This window comes from Nematolebias whitei, chromosome 8, assembly GCF_014905685.2.
Source record: "Nematolebias whitei isolate Nwh7 chromosome 8, NemWhi1, whole genome shotgun sequence".
NCBI classification, from domain to species: domain Eukaryota; kingdom Metazoa; phylum Chordata; class Actinopteri; order Cyprinodontiformes; family Rivulidae; genus Nematolebias; species Nematolebias whitei.
This window is the reverse complement of record NC_056505.1, coordinates 11,666,432-11,676,797: the sequence shown is the minus strand read 5'-3', so window position 1 is coordinate 11,676,797 and position 10,366 is coordinate 11,666,432. Positions and strand designations below refer to the sequence as shown.

At 38.3% G+C, this 10,366-nt stretch overlaps 2 protein-coding genes and 1 long non-coding RNA gene across 3 annotated transcripts in view; 1 reads left to right on the top strand and 2 right to left on the bottom strand.

Moving 5' to 3' along the window:
* tmem8b (transmembrane protein 8B) overlaps positions 1–10,366 on the top strand; it is a 1,109,927-nt gene that overhangs the window by 184,885 nt on the left and 914,676 nt on the right. The window lies entirely within an intron of this gene.
* Positions 521–2,075, bottom strand: LOC119413888. The gene is made up of 3 exons (XR_005186981.1): positions 1,924–2,075; positions 1,595–1,649; positions 521–662 (listed from the first exon to the last, which is right to left on the bottom strand). It is a non-coding gene; the product is annotated as an uncharacterized LOC119413888 (long non-coding RNA).
* Positions 5,215–9,446, bottom strand: ykt6 (YKT6 v-SNARE homolog (S. cerevisiae)). The gene is made up of 7 exons (XM_037680939.1): positions 9,311–9,446; positions 9,081–9,163; positions 8,315–8,415; positions 8,131–8,235; positions 7,834–7,899; positions 5,501–5,602; positions 5,215–5,420 (listed from the first exon to the last, which is right to left on the bottom strand). The coding sequence occupies exons 1-7, from the start codon at positions 9,412–9,414 to the stop codon at positions 5,385–5,387; spliced, it is 597 nt and encodes a 198-aa protein (XP_037536867.1). The 5' UTR covers positions 9,415–9,446; the 3' UTR covers positions 5,215–5,384.

The window sequence follows — 10,366 nt, the reverse complement described above, 5'->3', positions numbered from 1 at the left end:
ACACACACACACACACACACACACACACACACACACACACACACACATACTGTTGGTTCCTCTGCAATGAACCTGTTTTGCATCTTTTTAACCAAATTAACAGTTTTATTTATTTTTTTGGTAAGTTTTATGATTGTGGCTTAACACAATTAATACAATTAGATATGTAAAAAAAAAAAAAAAAAAAAGAACTCCGATTGCTGTGAAATTTTAAAGAAGTCTAACAAAACACCAAAACAGGTCAGGTGAGATGGCACCAAGGCACCAAACTCAACATTTTGCCTACAAATTCTCACAATAAACAGCAGCTACTTGAACGGTTTATACCTTCCCCAAGCAAACAGAAGCATCGAGGGACTCGAGGTTACACCAAAGTACAAAAGTTCTCCCCTGAAAAAGTTTAAATAACAACCAAGAGGCAGATCTGCTGCACCAGCAGAACTGTGAATGTGCACACAAACAACACATTTGAGCTGTTTAGGACAATAAAGAACAGATATGTTTTTTTTTTAATCCATCAGAAAGTATCTGGTTCAGAACCCAACCCCCTGGATGAGTCCAACCAGGTGCATAAAAAAAGTCGTTCTCACCCGGGATGATTCCACTGCTCCTGGTTAGAGGGTCTTCTGTGCAAGAAGGACAAGACACAGCTGCAGTGGAAACTTTTAGGAGAAAATAAATTATTACAAACAGGGAAGAAAAAACAGACAACTGGACAAAAATAACAGAGAGTGGGGCTGGAAAAATTATTGTAAATTATGAATGAATGTGAAAATATTATATAAAACAAGTTGAAGGCTCAACCACTTCTGTCTTCAGTCAATTCTTTCTTCTTGTAATAAAGTGAACTTCAAGCACACACAGAAAATTCAGACATGACGAGATCAAACAGACTGTTAACCTTCTTTAAAACTGTTTTTATCACCTTAAATCTCTGTGAACACTAAAGGTTAATAGAATTCATCCCTGGTTTGTTTGCCACTGGAAACTGACCTAGGTGTTGCAACGTTAAGGCCCTTTTTGTGGTCGTTAGGCTTTAGGTGCTGAACATTTCTATTTAAAGTTGTTCTGAGGGAGACAACAGATGCACTTACAAAGGTTCTCCATGCACTCATGAAGACTGCACAACAAAATAAAAATCAAAGAAAAACTAAATCTGCACAAATATTTTTTATACTGGTGGTTAATTTGTTCTTAAATCACAAGAACTGGAAGCAAAATGTGTAACAGGACGGCAGCTATACATTTGTTTACTACATAAACCAACAGGAGCCGTAGGGCACATCATGGGGGACCCCCTGGCCCATAAACTGTTTGAATGTGCTAAACTTACTCTAAACAGCCAAATCTGAAAATGTATCCATGTTTGTTTACCTACTACAGCCAGTCCAACATGTGAGGGCTTTGTTTACATTGAGCGCAGACCCGCATCAATAAATCTAGGAAAACGACTGGAGTAAATCAATCAGCACCATTTGACTGAGTTCTGGATAGCATTTTTTTTTATGTTTGATTTCTTTGTAATGAGTAACTTTAAAGCCAAATAAACAGTTACAAAGAAGACTGGACTAAAAAAAAAAAATTAAAAACTTACCATTTTTCTGTTGACCAGGGTGGAAAAGCTGCTCTGCAAGATTTATGTCAACCACCTGAAAACGCAGCAAACCTTTCTAGTAGAGCTGAGACTGTAAATACTGTGAGGGTGACAAGCTCTGCGTGAATATTCATCGAGCACAAGTTGTTACTGCGAGAAACACACAAGTCCTGAATTAAAGGCAAAGTTTGGAGCAAATGCAGCTGTGGAAACTTGCTGCAGGAAGTCCAAACTGTGGGAAATCAGAGGAGCGACAGCAGAGAACGTTCTGGCACTTTGTCATGGGTCAGAGAGTTAAAACGCTTTAAAACTTCCTTTTAGCTTCTCACCTCGGAGCTGAACGCTTCACTGACGAGAACCGAGCTCCTGTTTTCCATGTTCGTCCACATTTCTCCTGCTCAGACACAAACATCCATCGGTTCTTCTCGCTCAGCTGAGCGCCGATTGTCGCCCTTTGTGCTGCGTTCAAGTACCTTTCAAAAACTCGGATTTTCCAAAGCACGCTTGTTTTGCTAATTGTGGAGGACTGTAGCACACACATAGGACTACAGCAGTATATTTAGCTGTTATTATAGACATGGATTACAGTACATTTATACATCCGTGGTTGGATTTATTATAAACAGGCTTTTGAAAATCACACTGAAGAAAAAAAAAAAAATCCTCTGCCACAATTATAAGATGCTGAGAGCATTTATTTTATTTGACCTTTATTTTAGCAGAACCAGTTCTCATTTACAAACACATCTCCTAATTATGAAATACTAACCCATAACCCTCAGATTTATGATTTAATATCACCTAATTATGGGAAGCGGTCAATCTGTCATAGGCATGAGATGCTAAGTCATAATGAGACATACACTAAGCCATTTCTGAGGCATTAAGATGGAATTGTAACCCATGGTTACAAAGTGATTCACAATAAAAATAAATAAATCAATATTGATTTTTTTTTTTTTCAAATTCTCCATCTCAAAAGCTTCAAAATGAGCAGCTTCTTGAAATTTTATGATTTACCGTCTGGCAGCGGCAACACGCTAGTTTTCTTTACAAGAGTGCTGGTTAAAAAAGTCGTTTCTAGTCAAGAATAATCCCATCTGTACATTAAAAAAAGGGGGAAACCGCAAGCTTCACAATGTCAATTATAGGAAGGGATTTCCCAGTGCCCTGGCAGATGAAAACGGTCAGTTTCAAAGAAAATAAAATGATTTCATCTGAAGATATACCTTCTCGAACAAGAGTATTCCACTAAATAAACAGCACTGGGAGCCACACTTACTGCAGCCAAGAGCTCAGGGACTGGACATCCATCTGTTATTTTAAGTACGTTTGTTTTATGGTTTAAAATCTAGATTTATTTCAAAATGAACCCATTGGCGGGCCGAACCGAGTTCACCCATGGGCCTGATTTGGCCCCCGGGCCACCAGTTGAATAGTCCTGTTCTCGAAAGCTTCCATTTAGATGTAGATTAGGAAGATTGTTATTTCAGTTACAGGATTCATACATGGCGTCTTTGGGGACTCATTTTTACACAAATCTTAATTAAAAACAGAAACACTTCACTGAAAAGCTCCACAACCTTTGCACATTTTGACTCGCTTTGCCAGCACGAGTCACAACATGTGTATGTATATATATATATATATATATATATACCTATATATATACACCTATATATATATATACCTATCTACATATACATATTGTATATGTATGTCACAATTATTAGATGTCAAGTCAGAATTATGAGATATAAAATACTCAATTTTTATATCAGTGGTGGATGTGAGCCTCCATAAAGCTGAATGTTTCTCTTATGGTAATAAATTGTAAACACCCTGCTTTGCTATCGTTTTTCCTTATTTGACAACTACTTCCAGTTCTTTTATGGATTGTTTTGCTCGATATCTCGAAACAAATAGTGAACGCAGCAGCTGTACCAACATGCAGAAAACCAAGCAGTCACACAGATTTATGGTTAGCTAATAAAAAGCTGATGTGTTGAAGATAAGTGGAGACTTCCTGCTCCACGGTCTATAAATAAATCATTTTCAGAGATGAAAAATTACAAATATGACACACAGGAAACCCTTATCCTGTTTATCCAAGTGAAATGACATGTTTTACATCATTGTATGAACACATTTATGTTGAAAAATGCTTTTACAGTTTTATTCCCAAATAAATCTGTTTATAAACACAGATACTGCATTCGAATTAAAATATTTAATGTTTACTGTTTAATACACGCGTTACTCAGATCAGACCTGCAAGTCGCTACAGCACAAGGTCAAAATTTTGACAGGCAATCCATTACAACGCAGATGCTTTCTAAAAGATGAAACCATCTGAAGAACAACCCTGGACAAGATTTATGTTGGGAATTAGTCAAAAGAAAATCATATACAAAGTGTAATTTATTGTCCTTAATGAGAAACGTTTTTTCCTCCCGTTTAAAGAAACTCCCCAACAGGCGGAAGATATTGCACCAAAGTTTACACTATAAAAAGCAGAAAGAGCACAATCCTCTCCACACACACACACAGGCACTCGGTATGAACAGCCTGCAGCTGGAGGTTGTATTAGCAGTACATGTACAAATACACACACATCAGAGAGCAGAGAAACATCTAAAACTGCACAAGCAAAGGCATCGCTTCCTCTCACAAACATGAGAAAATGAGTTTCTACCCAGATATAAACGTCAAACGGTGCTCACCGAAGGGAGAAAGTGTCAGCGGTGGAGTAACTTAAAGAGTCAGACGTGCATAATACACTTATTTTAAGAGAAATGTGACCAGCGCACAGAAAGAGGCCAAAAAAAAAAAAAAAAAATGCAGCAGCACTCCAACTTCCCAGAATCACCTCGATCACTATGAAGGATGACAAAGTGTAAGACGTTCGAGATTTTTTTTTTTGATTAAAAACGCAAAACCCTGTTTTTAAGTGTCATGTCAGATGATGTCAAAGATTTTAAAGAAGCGCACTGTAAATGAGATTAATGAAAAAAATAAATAAAAAAAATTCACAACCTATTTCCTACATCTCATCAGTTTTTCACACAGCTATCCAAAGCAGGAATGTTGAAGATTTAACATAATCAGACCACAAAAAAAAAAAAAAAAGGCTGTTAGAACTAAATACAGTAAAGCGCAGGTGTTTAAACAGTTGCTGTAAAATTCAGTGAAGTTTAGATATCTGAGTAACTAATAGTTTTGTTTGTTAAGTGGGAGCTCAACACCGAGGTCCATTAGAGCTGAACATAAAGAGAGCCACCCAGTGGGCGTACAAAGTCACACCAGCAAGAAAACCAGTTAGGAGCATCCATAACAGAGAATATATAAGGGGGTGAGATTGTCAGAGTTGCCTTGAAGCAAAAAGCACAAGTGTGGTTAACACTCTTTCAATAATTTTAAGAGATCAAGCTATATTCAATCGGAATAACATTAAATGGTTCTGAAGAGTTTGACGACACATCACCGGGACATAACGTCACGTTAGAACGTCCTCAGCTGGTAATAACCACCACATGGATGTCTACCTTTTGAAAGGCAAAAAAAGATTTAGAACTTTTACTTCTTCCCCTGAACCAAACCCCATCACTCCTTCAGCCCCCATGAGTCACGGTTTAAAAGTCACGCTCAAACTGTCTCGCTCTCATCCCCCCCGGCGCCCCATCCTGGAGTCTGCAGCGTCCATGAAGAGAGATGGTGGCTGGTGCATGATGGGGGTTGTAGGAAAAGCAGAAAGGCAGAGGGTTGTGACCACCAGGACGAGGCAGTGGCATCACATGATTTCACAGCACGAGTTCTGTTTCCGCGCCTGTTACCAGAGAGAGCAGATGTTTAAAACGTGACAAGTCACACAGTCGAAAGTCAAAGAGACGAGCTGATGGTGCGTACGGTCTTGTAGAAGGCTTTGGACTGGTTTCCCAGATGCTCTGACTTCGCCACAAGATCATCCAGTTTCTCTCCTCTTTCCAACAAACTTTCCATGGTGTTGTGCTGCAGGAGGCAAACAAGTCTCCGTTAAAAAGTACTGCACAAACAATATGACCCATCGTTTAGCCAATAAAATGAATGGGCCAAAAACAGGATGGATGGTCGTTTTAGTTGTAAATAGGTCTAAAAATAGTTGCTGTGAAAGAAAACACATTCTAAGACCTATAAACTAGATATATACCATAATTTATTGTAATAAAACTGTTGCCAATTTTTTTTTTTTTAATCCAAACAAGCGGTATACGGATGTTTAAAGTCGCTGAAGGATTTGAATAGTGAATGTTTGTAGTTTATGAGATGAGTGTTTTTCTGGACTGGAACTTAACAGGAAGTGCAAGTAAACTCAACGTTTTTGGTGCACAATATTCAAGTGGGTAGGAGTTACACTGTGTATTCATGTCTGAGGTGATGCAGGGTGACAGATCCTGGCGAGTGGAGGGAGACATTTTATCCACCAGCAGGTGCAACGGCAGAGCCAAGAGGTGGACAATGGTGGCCTTGGCTACTATAGATTAATCTTCGGACACCCCAATCACTTGAGGATACTATACTATTAAGCAATGTAAAACAGTGAGATGGAGGAGGAAGACCTGCTGTGGCAACCCCTGAAAGAAAACACTGTTAAGCAATACAAAACCAGAAAACAGTTTTTTTCAAATGATAGGCGTGGCCAGTTTACATATGTGTATGTTTGCACACACACACGTGGTGACAGCCATCTTGGATTTTGACGTGGCATGGTCCAAATTGGAACCTTTTTACACCTAGATGTAGCCACACGTGAAAATCAAAGTCAGCCCCTCACTTATTTTTCAAGTTATCGCGCTCACAACATTCACAAACAAATGGATGGAGAGTATTCAATCAAGTATTCAATTCTCTTTTCGCTCTGTGACGGAGGACAGTAAAGCTGCTTTTCATGGTTTGAAATAATTCTGAACAATGCAGAGCTTGATACATCCCATTAGCCAAAATATTAAAACTGCAAACATCACTAAACTTTTGCATTTGACGAGACATCACACACATACTATCTTTGCTTCCAGCTGCTTCCTTTAAGGTTAAAACAGGTCCTGTCATGTTTAAAACCTGGATAAATGTTGCATTATTACAGGCGAGTTGTATTTTCTTTAAGGCAACAGATGGATCAGCGCAGCAGCTCGTACAACTAGGGGTGCGCCTTTTTTTTTTTAACTTTGGGAAATCGGTCGATTTGCATGAGAAACAGATTTTACCCTTTTTTTGTTTGTTTTAACAACAATTGTATGAACTTCATTTATTTTTCAGAGCGCTACCTCATGGCCAGTTAAAACAAGTTTATATTATTTCTAGGATATTGTTCAAGGGTATGTTTTTCAATAAAATAATATTGGAAAATCGAAGGTGCATTGTGACCTTATGACACCCGACAGTGTCGATTATAAAACAAAATTGGAATTGGCAGGTCAGACTTTTTAGAAATCGCTGATTGGCCAGAAAACTGCAATCGGTGCACCCCTACCTGTTTGAGGAGGTGCAATATTTCAGCACTTATTTATGTAATTTAACACCATTTTAGATTTCAGCAGAAATATACCAGACCCAGAACTGAGTATCTTTAACCTGTTGGGGAGAAAAATGCTCAGGGTGATTAAGACTCTGCTGACATATTAAACTAAGTAGTTAAATTAGCTTTAGGAGCAACATTGTTCTTTATAAAAGTTTAAAAGTTTCTCTGGAAATTAAAATCTTTACTTGAAATTTGTTGTAGACGAGTCTTTCTCCATTCACGAGGACTAAGGTCTTGTTTATATGATGTCGTTTTTGAATGAAATCGTAGCATTGTTGCTGCATTTTGGCTGTTTTTGCACACAACAACAGTTTTCCCACTTTAGAGGCTAACTATACAACTGTGAGCACCATGGAGGCAGAGTATTTCTTATCAAGGGTCCCCTCAGAGGACATGATTCAGACATTAAAGAAAATCAGCATCTGCAGAGAGGCATTGTCCAACATTAGTAAATCTACAGATAAGTCTGTTTCTCAACAACAAACTGGCAGACATTAACTTTGAACCCCAGATACACTCTTTTATAGTACATCACCTCAGTTAGGTTATTTAAGAGGAGTTGCTTTCCACAGTTAATGTGAATGTGGCATTAACATGCAAAACTATCTACAGATGTAAATCATATTTTGAACTGAGTCATGTGCAAACATTTTAGCTTCAATCAAGGTATTAGGAGGTAGTTTACCAGAATGATCTTTGTCTCATCCAGCTCCGCTTGTACTTTGGTCATGGCATCTGCTTCTCTGGGGTTCTGAGAACAAAAAAAGAAACAGCGGTCAACTACACAGTTATAACATTCTGTCTGTAATAATATAAATGGATTATTAGATTTTTAGAATCCATCTTTATGTTGGCTCCAAACCACACCGAAGCACCATTTAATATATTATATTAGAAAAGAAATCTAATATCTCACAGACAAGCCTAATCCATACTGTTTTTATAACATTTCGACTATAGAATAAATCAAAAACAAACTGACCTGGTATTTAGAAAGGTGAATATCCAGTGCTTTATAGTTTACAGTTTCAGGACTAGCAGAAGGCCAGTCGATACTGTCCACTTGCCTGGAGAACTCCTCTAATACCTACAAAACAAAGTAAAGTCTAAAAATATAACTTCAGAGCAAAGTGTGACAACAATGAGTTTTATATTTTTATACCAACCTTGTCAAGCAACGTGAAACAGACCCTCTGTGGGTATTCTGTGTCTGCAATCACCACACCACTCAGGTTGTCATTTCTTACATACACGTGGCACAGGTACTCTGCAAAAACATCAAAACGTAAACCACAAATAAACAAGTTCAAATCAGCTTTATGCCACATAACTGATCAATTTGATAAATCGGGAGGTTCTAAGTTGAAGAGACGAAATAAACATCAGGCAAAGTGGGACGAACGGCATAAAATGATGTTTACCATCATCAACACTAAAATGAGTGGATGATTTGTACTCAACTCATCACAGGTTGTGTAAACAAGATCAAATGTGTCAAATAAGACCCATTCAAACCCATCAGAAGAATACAATATTATATTAATATTTGGCTTTTAGACAGTTCCCAGTTTTCAAGACTTAGCTATACGAAGGACTGAAACTATCAAAATCAAGATTATAAACCCTAAAAAAAAGTGTAATGACCTCATTAAAAATGTGTTGTGAAAAGTTTTATTGAAACCTATTAAATTCTTTACATTTACAATGATTTAATATGTTTCCCTACTACTAATCTACTTTCTATTCAGAAGCTGTATCACCACTTCACCCTTCAGTGATCCTTCCCTAACTGTATGCTGTGTTGTCAAAGACTTTTGCATGTTGTAATAAACATCTCATGGCAGCAGAACCAAACCAGACAATGTCATTTCAAAAAGTATCCCGTGTTGCAAATCAAAACAAAGTCATTGGACTCCATCAGCCCAGTCCTACCTTGTTCTTTGACAGAGGCACGCGTGCCTTGAGATGTTCGCTCAACAATCAAGGAACTGGTAAAAGTCATGAATTCTTGAATACTAAATACACACAAATGACACAATTACTCATGGAAAATACGTTGAAACGACACACAAATATGACACGGGGATAAGAGTATATGCAGTTGACAAATACTTTAAGATATGAACTGTAACCAAAGCACAGCTTGGATGATTGAGAGGCACCTGGAGCGCTGAAAGAAGTTGAAGGAGGACAGGTCATAGGCCGCTTTCAGGAGGTTGGGTTTGGTAGAGCCTTTATAGATGACGCTGAGGCTGTACAGCTTCATGATGCCGTCAGATCAGCTCTCCTTAGTAGGGAACAGCGAACACGGTGATCTAATCACGACAAGCAGAATCACATGAGAGTATTATCTGTTAGCCAGCTCGGCTCAGCTAGCATCTCTGCTAAACTAAGAGAAACAAGACTTGGCTTAAAGTGAAAGTAAAAAAACTACCTGGTTACTGTCAACCAGACTCAAGCTCAGGAGACACCTAGTTTCGTAACCGACACCTATTTCTATAGACTGACGACAAAGCAAACACGAATTATTTACATTCCTTAGCTAGCGACACAGTCAGATGCTACATTTTTGCTCGCCGTGGAGGCCTGAAACAACTAGTAACTTACCTGACAAACCAGCAGCAAACCGCTTGATTTACGTGAAAACAACTAAACAAAACTAATCACAGAATACTTGTAGCGTTTTCTGAACAGTTAAGATTGTGATTCGGTAATCATTGACCACGTCACAGCTCACACAGACGGTCCCATAAGATAGTTTACTGGCTGGAAAGGAAACGGCGGTCCTGCCGTTCTTCGTCTTGACGCTTAACGACAGTTTGCGACATAGGAGTGTACTTTACGGCCCACACTGGTTTCGGTGATGAACTTTTTTCTCCTTTCTCTGTTGATTTCTGAGCTGATTTCTTAGTCCAGACCATATTAAGTTAAAGTAAATAAATGCATAAAGACGCCCATTAGTTATTTGACATATATTGTCCCCATAGAAAGAGTATCTCACAGGCGCACCACCAAGGAGGGGTTAAGGGGGCAATGCCCACCCTGATGTCGCCCAGTGACCCTCCAAGGCCTGTCTTGACTCCTGAGTCCCAAGTTTTTGTTTGGTATGCACAAACATTAAAATAAACACTTAGTGTTTTCTTGAACAATTTGCATTTACACATTTGATTGAAATATATATATATATATATAGATAGATAGATAGATAGATAGATAGA

What these genes read in the sequence shown, in the direction of transcription:
- ykt6 (XM_037680939.1), bottom strand. Translation starts at nt 9,414, where the DNA reads ATGAAGCTGTACAGCCTCAGCGTCATCTATAAAGGCTCTACCAAACCC. An exon ending in TGCCTCTGTCAAAGAACAAG is followed by an intron (nt 8,416 to 9,080) that starts GTAGGACTGGGC and finishes ATGTTTTTGCAG; the next exon opens with AGTACCTGTGCCACGTGTAT. An exon ending in TTCACCTTTCTAAATACCAG is followed by an intron (nt 7,900 to 8,130) that starts GTCAGTTTGTTT and finishes TTTTGTTCTCAG; the next exon opens with AACCCCAGAGAAGCAGATGC.